Below are 25,701 nucleotides of genomic sequence, written 5' to 3'. Positions count from 1 at the left end.
GAGAATGAAATTGTGTGAAGGATCAAAGTTCATTAAGAATGAGAGAAAGACATTGCTTGAAAAAGAGAAGTTTGACTGTTTATCCAATGAGATGAGCTGGTTTGGTTGTTTCTATGGTTACAGTGTGTATGTATATGTGTGTGTGTGTGTGGTGGAAACCAGGAAGAATAGCCATACTGCTGATACTGGTGCTAATGGGGATCCTAATGAAGAAAGATATTCAATTTATTATCATGTTCCGGTAAGAAAAAGCAGCAAATTCTCACATTAAGAAGCTAAAACCATCACATGTCATCACTTATTAATCAAAATAGCTTCTGATTAATCTAATATAATTGTTGTACAGCTCGTTTCTACATGGAGGTGTACAGAAACTCCACTAGATGTCACTAGATGTGTATTCCTGTCTGAGGGATTTTACTCTTTATTGCATTTGACAGGACTAGAGTATGTCCCCCCCCACACACACACACAGAGCCACTGAACAGAGACGCTATTGTACAAAAAGGAAAGAGATTTTATTCACAGTATGTCCCTTTTTATTCGTTACAGAGGAAAGGCGAGGAAGAGTCTGATGACAGCTTATGGAGAAAAAAAAAAAAAAAAGGTGATTTAATGGATTCAGGAAGGAGAAGAGGGAAATGAATCGAAGAGTTGAATGTTTTCTTTCGGCACTTTCTCTCCTCCCCTTCAGTTTTTTTTTTTTTGTTTTTTTTTTTAACTTTTCAAGGGAAAAAGCCGTCATCGCTTTAAGGAGACAACTTTTTCCCTCCCATCTAACCTGCAAAAAAAAAAAAGCTCTCCCTCCTCTCACCTCCTCTCTACACCCGTGAGGACATCTTCAGAATATGGAATGAAGTCCTCATGTTTCCTGTTTCCTTCTCCTCAGAGATATTGAGGGGAAGTAGACGCTGAAGTGACACAGAGATACGGAGACGCAGAGGCGAGAAGACAGAAGACGGTTGCAAAGAAAGAAGAGAGTGTTTGAGAAAAGTTTGAGGATGGAAATGATGTTATATGACAATTTTATTGAAAACCATCCCTATTCCCCATAAGCAAACATAGACATCTCATGAGCAATCCGGTCCGCTCATGTGTCAAGTGTGACAAGTCTCTGGTTTGAACGTGAGCACGGCTGAGCACATGGGGGGGAGGGGGTGAGCGGGGGGGGGGAGGAAAGAGAAGGGTGAGGGAAGGCAGAATAGCAAAAGGGATTGCTGTCTTTCTTGTCTTCTATCGTTTTCTCTTTACTCCTCCTTCTCCTCTCCGTGTGTGATGACGTAGCAGATGTTCTTGTAGTCTACGTTGCCGGCAACATCTGGGGGGAAGGCGGCCCACATGTTCTTGATCTGAGGGAGACAACGAGGGTTGGAAATTTGAAATGACGCACGACTCGTGCTGAGGTCAAGTTGGTTAGTTTCAAAGGTTTTTGACTTGACTCACTGACACACACATGCTTTCTTTGCTTCCTTCAAATGTGTTTACGATCTAAGTGAATGGGGCCAAAAGGTTTATCTGAAGGTTATATGAGGCTTCAGCAGTCAAATAAAGTGGATATCTGACACATTTAAAGTCTTTTTAGTAAAAAAAAATCCCTATTTGTGTCATGACAGACAGTGTTTTCCTGTTCAGCTGCAGCGGAAGTAACAAAGAGAGGGACCTTAGCCCTAAAAAGACTGTAACGTTGAAAGATATCTACTTGATTTGACTCATTTGACTGACGCTGAAGCTTCACATTAGCTTCAAGTAAACTTCTAAATACATTTTTGCACAGAAGGAGGACTTTTGTTCTAATGGCCAGTATGAACAGGAGGAATGATTTGTTTGGGCCCCTGACTGTTGTTTTAAAAAAGAACTGTGAACATTTACTTTACACTTATGCTTAATAAGATTTGAGTGCAGCCTGAACTGGCATCTAATAATGTTTTGTTTGGATAATAAACTGGAGAAAAACTAGTAGTAAAGCATATATGTGATGGCAAAACTGGCATTTTATACTGAGGAATGAGGGTGAAACCTTTCACAAAAATTAGGAGAAATGGATCAACTGGATGGATAAATCCAAGGAGACCCTACTGAGTTTCTCCTTTCTTTTGTAAAATATATTTGAATTATTACAAATAGAAACTAGTCTGAGCTGCACAGACTAAGAGTTGATTAAACTCATGACAGCAAATCAATGTGTTGCAGGATATGTTGAGTATTCTTCCTCTAACGGGTCAGTAAGTTTACCTCCTCTGGGGTGAACCTGTCGCACTGAGTGGTCAGAAGCTCCTCGAGGCTGGAAGAGAAGCAAACAGATATTTTTTTGGAGTCAAAATCAAACACGTCATACTCGGGTATGTGCTGTGGTGAATGGCCAAAAAAATCCTAAAATAAAACACTCACAATTCCTTCTTGATGGTTCCAGTAGCGTCGGGGTCCAGAACCTTGAAGGCGCTAAGAATAACGTCCTCGGGGTCAGCACCTGGCGAGGACAGAAGGAAGAGGTCAGTTAATTTCCTCTACGCCCGGTCGATGACATGTTCTCTTATCCTATCTTCGCTTTCAGTATGGTGTGAAAGTGAGACACCCACCCTTCAGCTTCTCTCCGAACATGGTGAGGAAGACGGTGAAGTTGATGGGGCCGCTGGCCTCCTTGATCATGGCTTCCAGCTCCTCATTCTTCACGTTCAGCTGGCCTGAATGGAAAGAAAGACAGAGAAAGATCAGAATTTGAAGCAAATGATCGCACAAGCTTTTTTCCTGGTGTTGATTAATTCATCTAAAACTCACCCATTGAGGCCAGCACGTCCCTCAGGTCATCTTTGCTGATGATACCATCTCTGTTCTGGTCGATGATTGTGAAAGCCTGAAGGGGAAGAGAAGCCAGCGGGGTTGATTACTTGAAGGAAACACATGAGATAGATGGAGGAGAAGGCATGTCATCTGCGTGGATGGATGTTTTTAGGGACTCCTCAGTCAGCAGTTTGTGCATTAACATGGCAGCTGCTGGTGGGTATTTTTGACACGGTGTTGTGCAAATATTTGTCAGAGGATATTGTGCAAGAAAAAGGCTGCACCCTTAAAAGTCGGACTTGGACTGTACTGTCCTTGAGAAGCAAGGGGGAAGGAAAGGAGGGGAATGGTGGGTTGGGGTTTATTTGGGAATCTATCATCTATCATTAAGGAGCAGCTGTGTGATCTACTGAGCAACTTGCCTCCAGGAAACTTAAGATAACCTCTTGGACTTGAACTTGAACTCGGTCGCTGACCTTTCTCATTAGCCACGCTCCCTGCCATCCCATCGCTCATACACATTTCCTTCCTCCAACAGATACAAACACAGATACCCCTCGGCAGCTATCTTTCCATCTGTGCGAAGTGCTAAGATCATCCTAATCATCATGTCATACATTCCCTGAGTGGCTTTCAAGACGCCTGTATCATTTATCATGGGAGGAATGTTTCCTCTATTCACAGCGTACTATATCCCTTGGCTACGCACTGTAAACACAGACACCATCATTATCCAATTTCTTGACAGCATGTCTGTATAAAATCAAATCTTCCTGACCTTGCTGAACTCCGACGCATACCATTTATGCCTCATTTTCACACCTTCTGTTTTTGCTTTTTTTGCTCTTTCTTTCTCTGCCCGTCATATCGCTTTCAAACTGAGTGAACTTAGAGATAAAACTTCATATTTGGGAACATGAAATGTGCAAGAATCTCGATTCTGTATCGTAAGACTTCCAATTGAATTGCAGTCGGCCTGTTTAGCCTCCCAGCCCTCAGTGACAGCTGGAGGGGTGGGAGGTCAAGGGTGGCGAAAATGTGGAGATGGTGTCAAAAATTTCTGAGCTCCTCCTAATGACATTCTCATCCTTATTAAATTGGGGAGACGAGGGAGGGGTGTGCTAGGTGGGGGATGGGGTGGGGGCAGGTCAAAATAGCAACGGTTGTGAAAATGGAGCTGCTTAACCAAACTCTAATTTTGGTCTTAAAGAAATTAAAACTAAAATTACACCCAGCTTTGAGGCTCTTTACAGATCTCTGTTAACTGACTGGTGGTCGTCTGATGCTGGCGACTGACTCCGCCATGAATGATGCTCATGTAGTAGGAAAAAAAAAGGGGGGGCTCCTGTAGGAACTGGAGAGTCGCTGTGGGTCTGGAAAAACCTCACCTCCTTGTACTCCTGAATCTGGCTCTGCTCAAACATGGAGAACACGTTGGAGGAGCCACCCTCTCCTGCTGCTGCCCTCCTCTTGGCCTTCTTTGGTGCCTGGAGAACAAACGCAGGGGTGAAAACTGGTCAACTTTGGCGTCATGCTAAACCTTTTGAATAATTGTTAGAGTAATTCTTCCATTTCACACATTAAAAAAACAATGAATATAGAAAAGTCTGGAAGCAGCAGGGTAATATTTTTCTTCTTCCCTGTCTGATCAATCATCCCGCGACCCCTTGGGTTTGTCTTGTGACCCTTTGGAGAGGTCTTGACCCCTCAATGGGGGCTCTACTAGATCCCACAAGTTCAGCTGCCTCAGGTAAGTTAAAAAGTTTAGGATCTCGCTACAAATATATGCATTTGGTTTATTATTTATTGGTTTATTTTGCATCTTTTTCTTCAGTCTGGCCCTGCAGATGCTTGAGTTTTGCATGCAATCTCACGTGCATTATACAAAACGAGACTTTACCAGTAATATTTATAATAAATTATTACCCAAGCATCCCTAAAGAAATGCAGTCATCCAAAAATCCATTTTAAAAAAATGTCCAAAAACACTTGATCTACTGGAAGTGATGACAAACGCTTCCATCTTTTTTTGCTATGATTATGTCAAGCATGAAAAAGTTAATCCATGAGAGGATGGTTTGATTCCCTCCTGCGGATATTTCCAGCAGCAGAGCAGCAGAGATGTTGCAGGGGGCAAACCCTGGTACTCACCATCTTGAGACGGTAGAGGTTCGGATGATCAAGAAAGAGAAGACAGTGTGAAGCCGCGTTATACGTACATCCCCGGGGGCTTATATACCCTTGCGCAGGCCAATCTAACTTTAGCCACAGCCTCAAGTTTGGATGGAGATAAAAAAGAGAGAGAGAGAGAGGGAAAGGGAAAAAGAGAGAGAGAGAGAGGATGGTCAAGGATGAATTGATGGCCAAAGTGAAGGAGACAGAATGGCGGGAGAGGCGTATCACCTTACAGGAGATCAGAAATAGACCCAAGAGTCTTGGAATTAAGTAAACCTGATAGCTGAGGGACCATGCAGCAGGTTTGCAGTCCCACGTGGACTAATAAGGACATTCAGGACATAGATGTTTGTTGGACCACTGGACACTGTTTCTCCACCCTCCTTCTGTTCACCTCCGTCTGCCTGCGGGGAGAAACAGCAGCCACTTACAGACTTTATTTTTGGTTTGTGATGTCAATTGCAATATTACAAACCCAGATACAATCATTCTATATCCTCGGAAAGCTTTTAACCCGCATGCGCTCGGCTCGGCTCGACTCGGCTCGGCTCGCTCACTTTAAGTGTAAAGATTGTGACAAAGTAATGATGGTCAAATTTGGGAGATTCTCATCGGTTTTATGATGGAAGGAGCTCTGTGGGATCAACTGATATGTAAAATGGCATGAAAGTGTCTGGCTTGTTCCTCATAATCTCCTCACAACATGGAGGACAAAATGTTTTTTTTCTTTTTGTTTGTTTTGTTTGTTTAAACATCTGGAGTAAAATATATTAAATGAATAATTATATATGTTTGTGTATGCTCACATAAAGTTCACATATATCTCTTCTGTCTTCTGTGATGCATTGATGTAAAATCTTACTCTGCTTCTTTGTATTAAGAACACATCCTTATTTTATTTATTTTCACTTTTACTTTTTTGTTTTATTTGTTACTTGTTCTACTCTATCTTGATGAGTTGGGGGTTATGAACCTTGTAAGGACATAATTAATTAACTAAATTAATGAAATAAAGTACAAAAACTTAGAAAGTAACTATAATTTTACTTGCAGTTGCTTGAAAATGTTGTAAAAAGACAACAATCTCAGCTTTCCAGAAAGTATTAATATTACCTTTTAAACCTTTAATTAACTGTGATGATTTAAAAATGACTTCCTGTGTTACAACTGTTACAAAATATCAATCAATCAATATCAATCAATATAATTGATTTTTTTTTTTTTTTGCCATTACGGTGACCAGCTTTGGTATTGCTGACATCAACATCATCATCATTTATTGTGACGCAAAACTTCAAAATAAAGGACTTTAAAGAACAAATAAGATTCAAGAGGCAAAAGCAATAAAATGAAAATAAGCAAACAATTAAATAAATATAAAAAAAAACTAATCTAGAAAAAATACTACAAATAGCATAAAACAGATCAAGTGGTTGGGTTTTAAAATATATAAGATAACACTGAAGTCTCAAAACATCTCATTTTACAGTTTAAAGTTGTGTTGTTGTTGTTTTAACTCATGCTGGTGACAGACGTGATTAAAAAGTCATAATTTCTTGTTTCTGTTTCCCTTTTTTTATTTGTTTGTTTGTTTGTCTTGTGAAGACAAGATGCTGTCAGCGTTAAATCAACGACAACATGCCAGACGAGTGAAAGCGCCGTTAACCTCTGGCTTCGACACTGCTATAAAGGTGTGTGTGTGTTTAGTGAGTGGACGCAGTTATGAACATTTTCCCACCTGTTTACCCTCCCACCTCCCCCCTCCCTTTTCTCCGTCTACCCCCCCTCCCTCCTCTCTTAAATATAAGGGGATTACTTGGCAGGGTGATGGCAGCAGGCATTCCCAAGAGAACATAAAAGGGACAGCTGGGTGCGACCAAAATAGCTAAATAAACTGGACAGTCTGCCAGCGGGGGCCCTCGGAGCAAAAAAACCGCTTCCCATCGTTTTGTTTTTTCAGGTTTTATATCCAGATTTAGCTCACAGTTAATCCGTTTCATTAACAACTTTGTTAATCTCGTCGTCTCCTCTGTCGGCGGCTCTCTGGTCGTGACTGTTTGTGTTTCCGTTGATCTCTTTTCACTCTGACGGCCTCATGAGTCACGTCTCCGCTCTTTACTGGTTTCCACCCCGTGCAGTAATTTGGATTAGACAGACTTTTGTTTAACTTGGGCGTCCAGGACATCCAGAGCCTGCTGTCTGCCCTTCCCCTCCTTCCCCCCACTCCCCCGCCTTGTGTGACCTTTGACCCCTGCCTTACTTGATTATCACCACCTTGTTGCAGGAATGAAATGCGTCACGCCACCATGTTGTGACTCTTACTTTTAAGGAGGTTGTTAGCTCTTTAATGACATTGAGCTTCACATTCACAGGGAAAAAAGGCTCATTTTAACCTTTAAGGTGCCATTTAAACCTTTCATATCAACATTTAGATGTAATGTGTGTAGAAACAGTAACTTTAAAGGGTGAAACTAACCAATTTTGACCTTTAACACAACATATTCAAGCACTAAATGTTGCTTCTGCTCCTTTCTCTGCTCCCTCATGAATTATTCAGTCACTTAAGGTGTATTTAAATAGTCAGTCCCCTAATTTGGTAAATTAATGGAAAAGTTTTGCATAAAAATTACATATTAAAGAAACCCTGAGTTTATATTAAGGCCTGTGTGCATAGATAAAGAGATGATTATGACATTTTAAAGTGTTTTTAAGGGATATTTGTCTGCTAGTGACTAGGTTTGACATTAGTTTTACTGTTTTTTGGACTCAAATTCAGCTGTTTTTCAGTTTTATTGCTTTTATACAAGGTCTACATTTTTTTTCTTTGCTTGTGTAGTGCAAAACTCCAAATATCACATTTTTTTTGCATACTTACATGCAGTGGTGGAAGAAGTATTCAGATCCTTTACTTAAGTAAAAGTACCAATACAGCAGCATAAAAATACTCCATTACAAGTAAAAGTCTTGCATGAAAAATACTACTACTAGTATTAGCAACAAAATGTAATTAAAGTATTAAAGTACTTCTCATCTATTTGACTGATATATTATCATTATTGTTATTATTATTATAAATGACATCATTATATAATTAATATTGATGCATTAATGGGAGAAGAAAGAAGAAAAAGCACAGTTCTGATACACAAATCTGTTTTCAGTTTTTGGACTTTTTCTCTAATCTTTTATTTCTGGTGAAATATTGGATCATTTGAACATTTATTGGAATGAATCCATGTGAGAAGTTTAGAGGGAAAAATCACTATTTTGGTGGAGCTGTTAACAACTCATAGACATCTGAAATGTGACCCCGACTGGTGCATTTGAAGTATAAAGTAGCATACAATAGAAATACTCAAGTAAAGTACAAATACCTCAAAATTGTACTCAAGTAAAGTAGTTAAGTAAATGTACTTAGTTACTTTCTGCCACTAGTTTTGTTCCTCTTATTTTCTACTCACATTATGAGCGACAAATGATTCCTAAAAATATGAGAACGAGCCGCGACGTCTCAGACTCTTCACAGATGTCTCAGCTGCCTTTTTTTTTTATTACAAGACAGTTGTAAAAAAACTTCACAATGTGTTTACACGCTGCTATCGTGTGGACGTGTTTTCATACAGATGTGTGTGTACATTTCAGAGGGCCGTCGCTGTGATGTGATACGTCTCGCCACGCTCCACTGAAGCCATCCATCACTTTTTAGATGATTGGTATGTCTGTCTGTAGGCTTGGGAATGTGGAGAAGCTCCCAGCTTGACCTACAGGACGAGTTCGGAAGTCAGTCTCAAGGAACTGACGTGACACGAGAGATGTCAAGAGTGTGTAACACATACTCTGGTGTGTTTGATTACCTATAACACCCTCAGGTTGCTCTGTTATGTCATTTGATTCCCTCGAGGATATGTTACATTGATCAACGTAAAGTACATTTAAAGTTTAAAGGCTCCTCAGATTTCAGCTATTAGTGTTTTTTTTTTTTTTAGTCTGGCACTGACAGGATGTGACTTAATTTGTAAGAAAAGCTGTATGAACAACTTAGTTATAAAGCTCGTTACACTTAATTACTATTTAGTAATGTCACTGATGCTTTGTCTAATTAGCTCAGTGGAGACATGTGGTAATCTCTCAAGCAAACAAGTGGATAACTCATTAAAGGCGTGTCATTTTCATATTTAACCCGTCAGTTTTAATACCAGCCGCATTCCTTTTGTCTCTAACATGCCTCCATAAATCACAGTGCTATTTCTGACTGAATCACACTGCTAAGATTACACTCTGTGAATCAGGTGGTTCGCCAGCTCGGTTTCAGCTCGCCGTGCCTGCAGCGTCCTCTGCTGTTCACTGTCCTCCACTGACTGACAGTAGAAGAGTCTGATGTCTGAGTCTCTCATGTACGGCAGTGTAAAATATAGATATTTGCTCAGTTTCTTGTTATAACAAGATACTTTTCTGACTTTAGTGAGATCCTTTTTCGTGTTATGACAAGTATTTTTCATGTTATTCTGAGATATTTGTGTATAATAATAATCTTATCAGTATTTCTTATTATAACAACACATCACTTTATCTCTTTATATCGCAAAACTTTCTTCACAAAATGAACGTATCTCATTAAAACATGTTTTTCTTGTTATAACTTCCATATGTCATTAAAACAAGGAAAAGTTCCAATCAGTGCCTAAAGAGATGACATCTTACATCTGCTTGAAAAAGTAAAAAATTGCTGTTTTATAAGGTTAATATAATGAGATTTATGGGAAGTTTTGTGATATAACAGGATAAAGGCCTGATGATTATGACATTTTAAAGCATCTTTAACGGATATTTGTCTGCTAGTGACTGGGTTTGACATTAGTTTTAGTGTTTTTTGGGCTCAAATTCAGCTGTTTTTCAGTTTTATTGTTTTCACAGAAGGTCTGTAGTTCAAAATATTTGGAATAATTTACAATAAGTAAAAGTCCTGCATGAAAAATCCTACTTAAATATCAGCAACAAATGTAGTTAAAGTATTAAAAAAGAAAGTAACATGAAAAAAAAGTGAAAATTGCTGTTTTATATGGTTAATAAAATGAGATTTGGGGAAGTTTTGTGATATAACAGGATAAAGTGACGTGTTGTTATTAAGGGGAAAAGTTTCATGTAAAAACACAATAATTTGGTGTCTAATAACAAGAAAGTGTCTCAGTATAACATGATCTTGTTAAAGCGAAAAGTTCTTGTTATAACGAGAAACTAGGCAGTACTACGCTGCTGTACTAATGATGCTTCGTAGGTTCAGTGATTATTTACCAGGAGAGCAAAGTAACATCCAAACCTCACTGATTTCCTCTTAAAACAGCTTTATTGTTAGATAAAATATTGTTCCTACTCAACAGGAATCTTTCTGCTCGCTTCAAAGTCAAATATTCAGACTCAAGATCCCATTTCTATATGACTTTTGCCATTTCATAAACAAATTCAGTCCTGTTTCCCTGTAATTCTACTACAAACATTTTTTATTTTTCAAAACTGTGAGATCTGGACCAGAATGTGAAATAAACGTGTGTTTGTAGGTCTGTCGGTCCACCAGCTTTGGTCCAGACTGAAATCTTTCAACAAGTATTAAAAGGATTAACATGAAATTTTATGCAGACGTTCATGATCCCCAGAGGATGGATCCCACTGACTTTGATGATGCTCTTCTCGCGCCACCATGACGTTGGCATTTGTGGTTTTGAGTGACATGTCTCAACAACTGTTCACTCATCAGGTGAAAACTTCAATTAGTCCAAAACTTTACAACTAATGACTCAACTCAGCCTCAACTGCACTTTGTGTTTAGTGCTAATTAGCAGATGTTATACCTGCTAAACATCAGTAAGTAGTACAGCCTCACAGAGCTGTAGACTCTGATTTGGTATCAGAGATGTGATTAATATGCCAACTAATTGATTATGAGGCCTTTAAGTCAACAGACTGATTTTATTTTTTCATGCAATGAAAAATATATAATACTCTTTGCTTAATACTGCATCATAAAGCCTTTTTTCTGCCATAGATGAAACTATTTTTACACCACATTTGAATACAAAACCGCTCAAGGAACTACAGGTGTGCATGTTCCCGTTAGCGGAGACTATAGAGAACAAACAATAAATAGGCCTTTTTCACTAAAGACACTTTGACATGTCACAGTAGGAAAAGTGTAAATAATAAAATAAATAACGGTTGAATGTGATCGAGCTGCTTCGGTTTCAGGGTCCTGGTGTTGTGCATTCTGGCTCACAGGGACGCTTAAATAAAACAGAGCCATTGTTAATGTCATTAGAGACACCTGTGTTACTACTTTGACAAATCAAAATGCTGTGACAAAAGCCTCTCTGCAGACTGATTAATGTCTGAAGACCTTTTCTCACTGTTGTGTGTGAAAAGTGCAGCATCTGCACCATCAGAGACCTTCTCTGTTGTATCGAGGACACTGTAAGGCCGTCTCGTTTTCTTGTGAAATAAATCTAACATATCATGAAACTGATTATATGCGACGGAGGAATATTTAGCACATTTACAGGGCTTAAAAATCTATGTTCTTAAATACAGTTTAAGTCAAAACACGTCAGGTTCAGTTCCTTTTTTTGACACACATGAATCGTTCCGTCTCAGTTCCTCTTAAAGAGTTTCTAAACTGTCTGTTTTTTTCACCCCAGGTCGATGAGATCTTCATCACTGCGCTCTTCTCCTGCTCGTCGGCTCCTCAGCCACTCCTCTCTGGCTTTCTTCACTTCCTGTCCGTAATAATCGTGGAGTTTGCTGAACTCCTCCAGTGGATTAAAACCAACCAGAGGCCATTCGCCGTACTGAGGCGCCGGACCGTTAAGTGGTGTGACATGAGCGTTTCTCCTGTGCCACAGTTTGGGGGACTTTTTAGCCGCCACCTTAGTGGGAACTGAACGTGCTTGTGAGACGGTGCTGGTGCTGAAGCTTCTCCCCTCCCTGACGGCTGCTGTTGGACCCTGCAAAGGCAGCAAGCAGCCCTGGTTCACCTGGGTCGTGGGCTGTTTGGGGGCGCTGACCGCAGAGCTGGGACAAGATTCACTGGAGCCGTGTAGCTGCTTCGCTTCTGGAAATGGAAAACAAGAAATTAACAAAATACATTCTTAATAATACATTAAAGATATTATTTATATAGCACATTTCATAATTAAGATTTAAAATGTGCATCTACAGTGATTATGATTATTACAGTAGAGGTCAGCCATCACTCCTTTAATTAAACAGTCCTTTAATTTGATAGTAAGTATCTAAAGAAATCTCAGTTTTCCCTTTAGATCCTGAAAGCGCAGAGATCGTTTTCTCTGTCCATCGTTTGAACCTCAGCTCATGACAGTGCTGGAAAGTAACTAAATACATTTACTCAAGTACTGTACTTAAGCAGTACTGTGAGTATTTCCATTTTATGCTACTTGACATTTCTTCTGCTACATTTCAGAGAGAAATATTGTAATTTTTACTCCACTGTGTTTGACAGCTTTAGTTATTTTTCTTTTTAAAATGTTACATAAAATAACACATTATAAGCTTATAATAGTACAACACATTGTTAAAGATGAAACCAGTGGTTTCCAACCTTTTTGGCTTTTGACATCTTACAAAAATCAGTGTGTAGTTGTTGCTACGAGCTGTTAGCGGCTCCACCAAGAGACATTTTCCCTCTAAACTTCTCACACGATTTCATTTCAATAAATAAAAAATCAAAAAATGTTTTTTCTTCTTTCCTCTCCCATTAATCATCTCACGACCCCTCAGATTTATCTGGTGACCCTTTGGAGAGGCCCCGACCCCTAGGTTGGGAACCACTGGACTAAACTAGGTAACTGTATATAAAGTAGTTGAAACTAGCTCCACCTCCAGCAGCTACAACAGTAACATGCTGCTCTAACACTAATGCTTCAGTATTAATAATCTAATGATGTCATATATAATAATATATCAGTCAGAGGGACCAAACCACTACTTTTACTGCAATACTTTAACTACATCAAGCTCATAGTACTTATGTACTTCAGTAGGATTTCTCATGCAGGACTTTTACTTGTTATGGAGTATTTTTACATGTTTCTTCTTCCTTCCACCACTGATTAAAAGCCAAGAAAAATCCTCATAAACTTGAGTCTCTATAAATAAATATGAGCCCCAGTAAACAGGACAAGTTCACACCTTCATACTGCCTCCCCAGGTCTCTCACCAGCAGGGAGAGGTAACAGTGGCTGGCCGAGAGCAAAGCTTTCTCCCAGCTCTCCTGAGTCTGGCGATCCCCGGCTGCAAATCTGTAGGTTTTGAGTCCCGGACCTTCAAACACCAGGGAAAAGGAAAACTGTCCGTCAGTCTCGGAGCGCCGGACCGCACACCCCTCCAGGACGATGACCCCCAGCAGGTGTCGGTCGGCTGGTCTCTCCTGGTAGAAAAGCAGGTTTGCCTTCAGGACAAACCACCGCCGCTGGTAGGTGGCATTTCGCTCTTTCTGTGAAGAAACACAGCAGGATTATTAGATTTTTTATCACATGGAAGGTTTCAGTCATGTCATGTTCTGTGTTTTTCCAAACCTTTTTGAAGAGATATCCTTCTTTATCTACCGGAGACGTGCATGACAGGTAATGGGTCAAAATCTTCTCATGGATCTTCATACCAACACCTAAAGAAGAGAAAGTGTTTTTACATCTGAAAGGAATTTAAACTGTGTGAAGCCTAGAATATATTCCAGAAATGTTTTAATCCCAAAGCAACCTGTTTTTAAATGATCACTTTTCTACTCATTTCAATTGTGTTGAGTATTTCCATAATTACTTTCACATCTACTCCACTACATTTTAGAGGGAAATACTGTTCTTCTGAGCTTTTTAATGAGGAGTAGCAACTAATGTTTTGATATAAAGCATGTCCTCATCAGGGTAAAAGGTATTATTTAGCTAATAAAATGAGCAGTGCATCTTACTCTTGTTAAAGATGATTAAACCAGTGGTTCCCAACTTTTACAACTTTTTATCTTATGAGAAAGCAGTGTAGTTCGGCTGCCATGTTACATTTCAGATGTCTATGAGTTGTTAGCAGGTCTGCTAAAGAGATTTCCCCTTAAAAATCCTCAGATGGTTTCCTTTTATGAGCTATTTGAGGCCCAAACAGGTTAAATTATCCAGCATTTTACAAAAAATAGCAAAGATTTGAGAAAAATCCCCCCCAAATTATACATATTTATGTAGCAGAAACTGTATAGAAAGTAGTTCTTTAGGAGTAAAATGCTGCTTTCATATTAATCCATCAGTATTGATGATCTAATAATGAAATATAATACTTACTTTTGCTTACTTTTGATACTTTTTGGCTGAAAATAGTTTTTAAATTTCATTTTGTGTTTCTGCGTGTCCATTTTTATGTTTATGTTTTGAATCGTTGTGCTTTTCTGTGTTTGTTTTCCTGTTAAATATGTGGAAAAGTGTACAAAACTCTAAATACAGACTGAATCCACATCATTAAAACTCAAATATCACAGATATATCTATAAATACGTTATATACTGACATAACAGTAACAAATCCAAGCAGCTAATCCCAACGATTCTTAATTTAGTAACCATATCATGAAGTTCTTGTATAGTGACAGAATACACAATAGTGACTCAGACTTACCTCTGCCAATCCTGAATCCCTCACAGGGTCACTTTACCCTTCCACACACGCACATTACATTACATTATTTACATTTATTTTCTTTTGGTCCTCATCATTCCTCAAACATGAAGCCAATTGTTCTCTCTCTCTCTCTCTCTCTCTAACGGTTCGACACATCCAGAACCAGACAATGTTTGAATATATAGTTTCAGGTTACTACCACTGCTTCTCCCTCGGGTACAAGAGGACGGGTGTTGAAATATAAATAACTCGCCCCACTTCCTGGTAACAAAACCCTGACACATTATATTCTCTCTCCTCTACGCGCTTGAGCCTGAGAATCGGCCTCACCGAGCGGTCGAAACCGAACCTCCCCTGACAGCTACCTGGAAGTGAGACGCTACATGTTGATGTTGTCTTGACTCTCACTTCTGCATTTTATATTTTATGCTTTTTCTAGATTTCACACGAGTTTTATTTTAATCTCTCACAGCTTGTGTGTAGTGCAAATGATAAACAGCTGGCTCCTCGGAGAGATTCTTCTCAGATAAACACTAGTGAATATTTATTTATGACAGTATCAGGTGCTGCTTTGTGGAGCATCTTTGTGCCCAACTGTCCTCGTGCATCTCTAGAATAGTTTCGTTTCAACAAATGTAAAAATAAATGTTCTTCTTCTCAGCTAAAGCCAGATCAGATAGATATTACATGATCTCTTGTGTGCACATTTCTTGGCTTGTTGTTTCTATTCTCGACAGGCGCTTATCCTTTTTATCCTAAAGGACCTTAAGGAATCTCTGATCTAAAAGAGTCCAAAGTGTAAAGACGCAGCCACAGGATCTTACTGTATATATGACGCTAGCATGTCTCCACAAATGCCAGAGTTAAACTTGAGTCAATTTAAGGTCTTGTTCTATAATCAATTTCAAGTATTGTATAAATAATAATGTGAGATATCATTAGAAATTAGTCTTAATGTTTGTCACATCTAAGAGAACAATGTGTTTTTCAGGTGAGCAAATTCTAACCAAGGCTGCAACTTCACATTATTTTCATTATCCATTAATCTGCTGATTCTTTTAAAGGAAATGATCAATCATTTACTTGATAAAATGTCAAAGAAAGCCCAAGGTGACAGTCCAAAAACCCCAAATATTCAATTTACAATAATATAAAACAGAGAAAAGCAGCATAGCAGCACATTTCAGAAGCTGGAACTAGAGAACATTTGGCATTTTTGCTGCAAAAATGACTGAAACAATTACTCAATTATCAAAATAGCTGCAGACTATTTTTCTGTTGATCGACAAATTGATTAATCGACTGATCATTTCAGCTCTACTTAGAACAAAAACATTTTATAGTCACTCTCAAGCCCAGTTTATACAGTTCAGCCTGTTCAGATATACAGTAGTGAATGAAATGTGTTGCACATTTTGTATTTAGACTAAGATAAATATATATAATTTATAGGTACAGTGGGTATTATAGTGTTCCAGGGTTATTGCACAGTGCCTGAGTGAGTTAACTGTTCATATGTGTGACGGCGAGGGGGAAGAAACTGTTCCTGTGTCTGGTGGTTTTGGTGTAACGTGTTCTGTAGCGCCTACCAGAGGGGAGGAGGAGGAACAGATTATGTCCAGGGTGTGAGGGGTCTGCAGTGATTTTCCCCTGCACGTTTCCTGACTCTGGATGTGTACAGATCCTGGATGGCGGGCAGGTCGGCACCGATAATCTTTTCTGCAGACCTTGACTGTCCGTTGTGGTCTGTTCCTGTCCTGTTTGGTGGCGGATCCTCCAAACCAGACAGTGATGGATGTGCAGAGAACAGACTCGATGGCTGCAGTGTTAAAACTGGATCAGCAGCTCCTGAGGCAGGTTGTACTTCCTGAGCTAGAGCAGGAAGTAGATCCTATGCTGAGCCTTTTTTGATGACTGTGTCGATGTTAGACTCCCACAGGGAGATTGTAGATCCCAGAAACCTGAAGGTATCCACAGCCGACACAGTGCTGTTGAGTATGGTGAGTGGTGGGGGGGCAGTGATGGGGGGCTCCTCCTTAAATCCACTGTCATCTCCACAGTTTTGAGTGTGTTCAGCTCCTGTTCACAGTTTATAATTAATTATATTTTTACTCAAAGCTACAGTAGGCTACAATCCGTTACGTGTGGTTGGTCTGGGCGTGTGTCACTCAGAAAACATTCAGCCAATCAGAGGAGTGAGACATTGAGCAGACACAAAACAGCCCGTTTCAGGCTGAGTGAGACAGAACGGCTGCATCCATGGCTTTCACAGCTGTAACTAGGGGCTTTTTGACCACAGAAACATGCAAATGTTTGTAAAATAGAGCACGAAAATGAAAATATGAAACTAGGAAAGGGACATAATATGACGTCTTTAAGAGCTGTCCACACTCTCCTGAGAATACTCATAATATAATAATTGTAATGGTGTCTGCGTAGTATTTGTAAGTTTGTATGGTGGTCAGGCAGGTGGGGACAGAGGAGGGGGGTGTTCCTGTTGGGTGTTGTTGTGGGTGTTGGCAATATGTACATTGACATACCTATCTACTGGTCTTTGTCTGTTTATGGTCCAATGTACATTCACCAGTAAAGTGTTTAAACTAAAACGGCTGCAGTGGGTTGAAGAAGTGAGGTCAAATTCTTGTTCTTGTTTCTGATTAACTAAGATATCCAGTATACTATCTTATAAGACAAAGAATAGCAGCAAATCCTCACATTTGAGAAGCTGGAGCCAACAAATGTTTGAAATTTTTGCTTAAAAAAATTACTTAAACATTCAATTCAAAACATTCAACGACTAATCTGTTAATTGATTAATCATTTCAGCTCTATTTATAGCATTTTAGTAACATTAAAAGCCTACATATTAAAATCCCATCCACCCTCCACACCAGGTGGTGGCGGTAATGAGCTATGATGTCGTTTCCCCGCCGCCATAGAGAACACAGAAGAAGAAGGAAACAAGCGAAGAAGAAACGATAACGAACGTCGCTTGAACTATTTTCAGTAGGTTTTCCCGCATTTCCCGCTTAATATTAACCTATTAACCTCGTTTGCACACACACCTACAGTGCATAAAAATTATATTTAAGTAGTTAATCAAATATTATCTTACCTCCGGGTCGAATCTGTTCACATGTTCTGTACGCTGATGTCGGTTGCTAACATTTTTAGCAACGAAGCTAACGTGATTTCTGTGTTAACCTACATTCACAACATTATAAGAACCTAGCGCTTGAAAATGTTTGTATGAGAGTCAGTAATATTGAAGCTGACGTTAGGTTGTGTTGTGGATATTAAAAAGGTCCCCCGTCTCGCCTTCTGCAGCAACCATGCCGAAGAGAAAAGTAACGTTTGAGGACGGTAACGGGGAGCTCGACCTGGATGACGACGTCCCAAACAAAAAGGTAACACTGCCCCACTAACACATTTCTTTAGGAGGGAGAGAGAGAGAGATGTGGCGCCTTAGGAGAAGATTTTGTGTAAAAAAAAAAACAACCTCTGTAGCTTCTAAACACCCCAACCGTGCAGTTTTATAGCAGCTTTATTTGCTTACTCCTTAAAGGAGCGGTTCACAATTTTTCAAGTCTCTCTTAAAACAACAGCCAGGTGTCCAAATGAATATTTCACACATGCAGTCTATCCCTGAAATGTTCAGGAACATTTCCTGCATGGGGTCATGTGGATATTCAGGGAAATCTGTACCGCCAATTTCCCACCTCAAGATCTAGTAAAATTTCAGGGAAAATGCCAGTACAGCTGTGTTGTGGATGAAAGCAGGGACAAGCACGTAAAGGGTAACGTCTGTCTGATGAAAGATGTTTTCACCAATCACAAGACTACGCTGATGATGTTTTGGAATCTGCAACTTGTTTATGGTTGCCTTGTTGATGCTTTTTCAGGTGACTTGATAACTAGCCAGCAATACAAGTTCTTTTGTTTGCAGACAACCTCTGTTTTTTCAAGAATGGCTGAAAACTGGACAGATTCAGAAATGAGGAAGCTCTTCTCAGTCCGCGCAGAGCAGTTGGCATCCATAAGTGTTGCATGACCACCATCTGCTGGACCGTTCCTTGCACCATCTACTCAGGCATTGCCATGGCTTGTGTGAAAAGGCGCAAGATGGAAATGTTCCTGAATGTAGCTGCATGTGTGAACAGTGAAAATCACTAGTGGTGCCTTAAAGGTTATCCCAGTAAATTATACACAAGTATTATATAGACTCTTATAATCGTCAGTATAAAAGATCACGGTTCAAAAAATTATTTGAATAAAAATAGTTGTCACTGGACCAAAGGAAACTTATTGCACTATAACAATAGTCTGGGTGTATTGGTCCAGTGACATTTTCTATATAAGGAGGGGTTTGTCATCTTGACCTGAGGCAGATTCTTGTCGCATCATATCATTGTTTGTTTATTACTTTAATTTTCTAGTTGCATGCATTAGACAGGTGCAGGATTCTTTGACCTTTTTGTTGCACTCGTCCCTTAAATTAACATCTCTCTCAACATTTTGCTTGTCTTTTTTTTCCTGTTGAACTAGAGTTGTGAGGCTGTGAGCGGACCAGGCTCCAGGTTCAAGGGCAAACATTCCCTTGATAGTGACGAAGAGGATGAAGAGGAGAACACAAACAGCAGCAAATATGATATTTTGGCCAGTGATGATGTGGAAGGTATGTCCTGTTGATTGTTTGAACTGCACTAAGAAGTGATATATGGCTGGCTGAGTGGCGGCCACATCTGCATTGATATGAAACATTATTCTTTGTGCATGTACAATTTTTAATGACATTTGAATGTGTTCATTTACATCTGCAGAGAATTTGGTTCAAGTGTTTTGCAAATGTCAGAAATTGTTTCACCAAACAAACTTTGTTTTCAGGCCAAGAGGGCGCAACAATCGACTTTGACGAGGGAGTTTCTATTACACCTTTCAACCTCGACGAGGAGATGCAGGAAGGACACTTTGACTCAGAGGGGAACTATTTTGTCAAAAAGGAAGAACAGATCAGAGACAACTGGCTCGACAACATCGACTGGGTAAATTGCATTTTAGGGACTTTTTCCTCCATGTATGAAAACTCGTCAAGCAACGTGCAATAATATAAGTTTCCTTTATTTTCTAGGTGAGAATAAAGGAGCAACCTTTCAAGAAAAAGAAGAAAGGTCTTGGAGCCAAACGGACACGCAGAGCAGGTGATGAAGATGAGGCTGAGGAAGAGAAAAAAAGAGAAGAACAGCAGGCGGACAAAGATGACGAAGAAGAAGAGGAGGAGGAGGAGATGGAGCCTGCAGAGGACCCTCTGGCATCCTACACACAGAACCAGCTCACCGAAGCTTTGGTTGAACTGTTGCAACCCGGGGAGACCGTCACTGCGGCGCTCCGTCGGTTAGGAGGCCTCGGAGGACGGAAGAAGGGGAAGCTGAGGGAAGAGAGCGAACCCACAGAGGAGATGAAGAGGGATACAGAAAAGCTTGACAGGCTCACAGCACTAGCTGACAGACTGGTTGCATCTGGAATGTTTGGGATCTATCAGCAAACGTATGAAAAGCTGGCCTATTTACTGAAGAGCAGGAGCAGCAAGAAGCCTGCAGCGGGGAAGAAAGCCAGTGGTGGCGACGGTGATGATGAAGAACAAGATGAACTTGATATGTTTGGAGATGAATTTGATGAGAAGCACGGTGACAAATCGCAGGATAACGAGGACGACGACGACGACCAAAGAGGTTCCTGAGTGTTTCCTGTATTCCTGTTGTGGAGTGTGTCTTTTAATATATCAAAAAAATATTATTTTTTTCATTTTTTAATGCAACTTTGTCTTTCCTCAGTGAGCGAGGAAGTGATGTGGGAGTACAAATGGGAGAATGAAGATAAATCAGAAGTCTACGGCCCCTTCACCAGTCAGCAGATGCAGGTATTCCCTTACAACAATTTAAAATCGAAAAGCATTACTTGAGTTTGTAGGTGAATTTTGTGAGATTTTGGGAATGCATGTTTTTCTAATCAAGGATAAACAGAAATGTGACACTGCAATATGCTAAAAGTAAAATGGACAGTCTTCATCATAGCTTTTGTTTTGATATTCCAGTTTTTTTAAGAAGGTATTTAAAACGACCAGAACAAACTTGTCTTAGTGGACTTATAGAATCTAGAGTGGGTTTACTGTATGGGGGACATACAGTTAATCCACACCGTAGGACCAGTTTAAGAAGGGATTTACTGTATGTCCACATACAGTAAATCCCTTCTTCTTAAACTGGTCTCAGTATGGATTTACTGTATGTCAACACAGGAGCATAATTGATGTGATTAACGTGTTCATACATGTACAAATGCACCAAACCAATAATTGGCTCGTCTCAACAACAGCTCAAAAATAGAGCAAATTCAGTACTGGCGACTTTGAACATACTTAATTGTGGTGATTTTCAAACGTGAACACTATAGACGCTCAAACAGAAAATAATTGTTAGAGTTAATATTTAGTAGAGAATTGGGACTCAGCTTATTATCTCAATTAAATGTGAATGATAAAACAACAGAAAAGCTGGAAAATTGTGGATTGTTGTTCTGACAAGGGATCAGAAGACAAATCAATAAAGTGAAAAGTCCACAGGAAGTCATTTTTGCATGTTTGGTAACTTTTCAAGTAACAGTGACACAGTTTCAGCTTTTATTCCTTTTGTTTGTTTAAAGTATAATCAAGTACATACACAAACCTTACAACTGTTACAGCAACTTTATTGGGTCATTTACATGATTTTGTTTTTTTAATCCAAACAAAATATACCTGCAAATTTATAAGTAAATCCCACTCTGTTCCCATTCCCAGTTGGTTTAAATTATTACTGGGCTGCAGACTGGTTTTAACCTTTAACCCCAATCTGGCCAGGTGGGTTTTAATCTTCTTACTGTCTGTTTTCCAGGATTGGGTGGATGAAGGCTATTTCAGCAGCGGTGTTTACTGCAGGAGGTTAGACCAGGAGGGATCTCAGTTCTACAGCTCAAAGAGACTAGACTTTGAGCTCTACACATGATTGACGTCCAGCATCCGCTGAATCATGACCATCATGATCACTTCTCAGCATTCATTCAGTTTCCCCGTCTTCATCTTTCCTGTCAAATGTATCATTTTAACAGGGGTGTCGTTTTATGTACATTGTTTTTAAATAAATAAGTCACGTATGTGGTGTTGATATAAGTCTTTTTTTTCCATTTTAAGGCTTATAGAGGACTTGCACTGATAGACTGATGAGAATTATCTAGTTTTTGTAGAGTATTTTACACTAAGCTACTTAAACTGATGAGAGGGAAAAGCTGGCATTGTGCCGGCATTTTCAGTGAAGTAGAATATGCTTAGGATCAGGTTTTACTTGGTTGGATACCATTAGATCATTGCTACTTTGCATATAGGCTGTGATAGACCAGCGTTATCTCCCAGGACTGAGAAGGAAACACCTGTGAAATCTGATACAACAACTCAGCCATAAATTCTACCTTTTACAAAGCTTGTACATTTATAGGTTTTGTTGACATTATCAGAAAGGTGATAATTCTACTTTATGTTTATTATTGAGGTTGTAGTGGGAGGTAGTTTACTGGATTGCATTATAGTGAACAGTGCTTCTAATATATTGTCTACCACATTAATAAACCTTTCTGACGATGTCATCAAAAATTGGAAATGTATAAGCTTCATAAAAGTAGAGTTTGTGGTAGAGCTGTTGTATTGGATTGCATTAGACTGCACAAGCATTCCTAATAAAGTGCTCGCTGAGTGTATTATGTTCTTCTAGAATATTTTGTATATTCTTTAATATCTGTGGCAGAGGATCAACATCCATGATATAAACTAGACATGTTTTTTAGTGCTAAATATGGTTAGAGAAGACAAGGAAAATTCTCTTCACGGTTCAATTTTTAAATAATTAGTCATTTCTAATTGTATACAGTGTTGGAAGAACTGATTTCTTTTACTCAAAGCTGCAGTGCAGGACTTTTACATATAAATGAACGTCCGTTACATTCAAACCTTTGCCAAACGAGTTCACAATGTTGATTAAGCCCATCGTTGCCAGGTAAATCTCTCTATATCGCAGTATACCGGAGTTTTAATATCTTGTGTCTATGGCGACTTTCCCGCGCTGGTGCACCGGTGGTAATGTGTTTTATGTCAACTACAACTCAACTGTTTGCGACTGTTGACTGAGGCAGAATGTCCTCAGTGTGCCCCAACTGTGTCGCGTCGCCGGGGTGGACCGCCTCACCAGAAAAGAGTCGGGGGTCTGCGGCGATGACATCAACAGTGTTTGTGTAATTACTGTCACTGTCAGAGGGGGGAGACAAAAGCTCCGCACTGCGGGTTTAAGTAACATCAGCAATACTGCTGCATAAAAATACTCCGTTACAAGTAAACAGCCTGCATTCAAAATCTTAAGTAAAGGCAGAAAATTATTAGTTGCAAACTATCTAAAGTACAAGTGTTCATTATGCAAAGTGTCCACACTTTTGTTATATTTATTGAATATATACAGATATACAGTTCCAGTAAGAAGTTTTCACCCCCCTTTGAATTTTTTATGTTATTGTTTTATAACATTGACTCAAAGGGGATTTAATGTGATTTTTTTACACTGACTAACAGAAAAAGAACAAGTGTCAAGTGAGTTCTCTATATGGTGAACTAAATTAATCACCAAATATATAAATATTGAAAAAATCTAAAATCCATCCTTTGCTTTACATGTCTATCAAATCTAGATCTGAAAAGTAACTAAAGCTGTGAAATAAATCTAGTGGAGTAGAAAGCACAGTATTTCCCTCTAAAATATAGCGGAGTTGAAGTATAAAGTAGCATAAAATGGAAATAAAATACAAATACCTCAAAATTGTACTTAAATACAGCACTTGAGTAAATGTACTTTATTACATTTTACCCCCGATTATATAGAAATATTGCTTTTAATTAGTAACTGTACAATTATTTTGTTTATATCTCAAGTAACAATTAATTATAAAGTATAACTATAGCTGACTAGTCTGGTAAGATGTTACTCATATATATATATTGTGACGGCCCTCTTTACTTCCTGTTTGGGCAGTTCTTCTCTTTTAGGAGTGAAGCAGGAAGTGCATCACTGATCATCACCTCTGCCTGCTGCCCCTCAGCTGTATAAGCTGGTGGATTCAGTCAGTCTCTCTCTCTGAGTGTATGGTTTGTTGTTTGGGTTAGGTTTTTTCCTGTACACTCATTCAAACAATCAACACCCTACTGATATTACTGATTTACATACTTTATATTGCCCTCGGTTAACTTATATTTTGTTAAATAAATCTTTAGCTGAAAGTCATGTGTTGTCTTTTCCTCTTTGTCCTCCTCTTGGGGGCTCGTCCAGAAGCTTGTGATTTGGTATTTTGTAAGTTGTTGGTGTTTACTTACCTGGTTAACTAGTACAAAAATAAAAGATTGTTCGAGAATGTCACACATTAGTTTTTGTAGAGAGCTTTGGTCTAGTCCTGTTGTTTGACCCACTGGGTTTTTTTGGGGTCAATTTTGTGTTTAGAGCGTGTAACCCAATTTTTAAGTGGCTTTGTTTTAACTGGAGTTTCTCCTGGTTGGTTTAGCAACAATTCCTACCAGAGAGCTTGTTGCAGCTTTGTTGGTTTAATGTGATGGTGAAGGTGAGTAAAGCTCTATGCTCGGGATCATGTCCTTGGGTTTCTGGAAGTGGCTGCATAGTCGAGTCATTTTTCTTTATATAGCGCCAAATCACAACAGAGGTTATCTCGGGGCACTTTTCACATAGAGCAGGTCAAGACCATCTTCTTTAATCTACAGAGACCCAACATTCCCCCTTCCATGAATAGCACTTGTTAACAGCAGCAAGGAAAAACTTCCCTTTAATGGGAAACCTCTAGCAGAACTGGGCTATAGGTGCAAAGGGAACAGCAGGTGCTTTCCAGTCCTGCTGGTTTACAGTGAATAAATACCCCTCACCTGTAACTGCAGAACATCTAGGATTGAGTGTAGTCAGTCAGATTAGTTCCAGATTAGTTAGTTTATGGAGGAGAGACTCCAGTGTGTTTGTCCACCTGTGATTAGTTTAGTTTTGGGTAAGCACTTTTGGTAGGCTCAAGTATATCGATAGTTTGGTAAATTCTGAACTAAGGTAGGGCATTGTGTCTTCTGTTGTGGATTGTTTCATTCAGTCTCCTTCTGAACTATTATTGGAACACTAAAGACCAGTTTTTGAAGATTGTTGACCATTTTATGATTGAAATTTGGGCAAATCGTCTGAAGGAAACAGTGAAGAGCTTTCCAAAAGGTAATTTGATACAAGAAGGTATTATGGTAAGAGAAAAACCTTAGCAGTTGTCTAGTGTGTCTGTGTCTTCAATGACAAATCTAACATCTGAGCAGCAGAAAGAACTATCGATTATGCAGATACAGCATGAAAAATTCATACGGCAGAGAGTGTGGTGGAAAATCCTCAGATGGGCCAATAAATCTTCAGGTCTCCCACTATTAAACTCAAAAGGAACAAACTTGAAACTGGCAGAGTTTACTTGAATAGGTTTACTGTGCAAGTATAAGACAGAGCAAACCGAGGCTTCGATCCCAGGATGAAAGACCTGACGCAAAACCACAAAACATCATTTTATTTACTATTCATAACTCCTCTTGTTGTGAAGGCTATTTAGGGCTCCACCTAGCTTTTTATCAATCTTATCTGGTCTGAAAACAATGGTATCTCAAACCTCCCTAAAATCCAAAAATAAAATAGGTGCTGCTGGCCTTTAATCACACATCATAAGCAAATAATCAAAATATCATGAGCACTGACCCTTCCTTAATTAGTTACTGATTAACCCTCCTGTGTACTCTCTCTACAATGACTGCATACTGTTGATTCTTTAATTAACTCTCCGGTGTACTGTCTTTTGTGCTGACACTGGCATGACTATTTACACAAGGGAAATTATTCTTATATATATATACACACAAGAGAATTAGAATTTGAGGTAATGAAACAAAACAGAGCAGGAAGTGATGAAACAAAAAATGGAGCAAGAAGAACTG

At 39.2% G+C, this 25,701-nt stretch overlaps 3 protein-coding genes and 1 long non-coding RNA gene across 8 annotated transcripts; 2 read left to right on the top strand and 2 right to left on the bottom strand.

Annotated features, from left to right (window-relative positions):
• Positions 1-496: 496 nt before the first annotated feature.
• mylpfa (myosin light chain, phosphorylatable, fast skeletal muscle a) lies at positions 497-6,823 on the bottom strand. 2 transcript variants are annotated; one of them, XM_067571248.1, is made up of 9 exons: positions 6,770-6,823; positions 5,230-5,357; positions 4,930-5,050; positions 4,167-4,265; positions 2,776-2,851; positions 2,577-2,681; positions 2,389-2,467; positions 2,233-2,281; positions 497-1,349 (listed from the first exon to the last, which is right to left on the bottom strand). In XM_067571248.1, exons 1-9 carry the CDS (start codon positions 6,806-6,808, stop codon positions 1,248-1,250), a joined length of 798 nt encoding a protein of 265 aa, XP_067427349.1. In that variant the 5' UTR covers positions 6,809-6,823; the 3' UTR covers positions 497-1,247. The 2 variants fall into 2 exon arrangements, with proteins under 2 accessions (XP_067427349.1, XP_067427350.1); XM_067571249.1 differs by lacking the exon at positions 6,770-6,823 and having other exon boundaries at positions 5,187-5,263.
• LOC137168587 (uncharacterized) lies at positions 4,273-11,778 on the top strand. The gene is made up of 3 exons (XR_010924304.1): positions 4,273-4,528; positions 6,559-6,644; positions 11,640-11,778. It is a non-coding gene; the product is annotated as an uncharacterized lncRNA (long non-coding RNA).
• On the bottom strand, positions 10,279-17,933 carry pheta2 (PH domain containing endocytic trafficking adaptor 2). Of its 3 annotated transcripts, none has more exons than XM_067571245.1 (4): positions 17,734-17,933; positions 13,536-13,624; positions 13,150-13,453; positions 10,279-12,052 (listed from the first exon to the last, which is right to left on the bottom strand). In XM_067571245.1, the coding sequence occupies exons 2-4, from the start codon at positions 13,614-13,616 to the stop codon at positions 11,631-11,633; spliced, it is 807 nt and encodes a 268-aa protein (XP_067427346.1). In that variant the 5' UTR covers positions 13,617-13,624; positions 17,734-17,933; the 3' UTR covers positions 10,279-11,630. The 3 variants fall into 3 exon arrangements, with proteins under 3 accessions (XP_067427346.1, XP_067427347.1, XP_067427345.1); XM_067571246.1 differs by lacking the exon at positions 17,734-17,933 and adding an exon at positions 16,208-16,695; XM_067571244.1 differs by lacking the exon at positions 17,734-17,933 and adding an exon at positions 14,616-16,181.
• cd2bp2 (CD2 (cytoplasmic tail) binding protein 2) lies at positions 17,475-21,822 on the top strand. 2 transcript variants are annotated; one of them, XM_067571241.1, is made up of 7 exons: positions 17,475-17,624; positions 17,946-18,025; positions 19,164-19,293; positions 19,503-19,660; positions 19,747-20,347; positions 20,450-20,535; positions 21,548-21,822. In XM_067571241.1, the coding sequence occupies exons 2-7, from the start codon at positions 17,951-17,953 to the stop codon at positions 21,656-21,658; spliced, it is 1,161 nt and encodes a 386-aa protein (XP_067427342.1). In that variant the 5' UTR covers positions 17,475-17,624; positions 17,946-17,950; the 3' UTR covers positions 21,659-21,822. The 2 variants fall into 2 exon arrangements, with proteins under 2 accessions (XP_067427342.1, XP_067427344.1); XM_067571243.1 differs by having other exon boundaries at positions 17,521-17,624; positions 17,923-18,025.
• Positions 21,823-25,701: the final 3,879 nt, after the last annotated feature.

The sequence above is a fragment of the Thunnus thynnus genome, chromosome 17, assembly GCF_963924715.1.
Source record: "Thunnus thynnus chromosome 17, fThuThy2.1, whole genome shotgun sequence".
Classification (NCBI taxonomy): Eukaryota; Metazoa; Chordata; class Actinopteri; order Scombriformes; family Scombridae; genus Thunnus; species Thunnus thynnus.
Note: the sequence above shows the minus strand (reverse complement) of the source record. Positions and strands in the feature narration are given on the sequence as shown.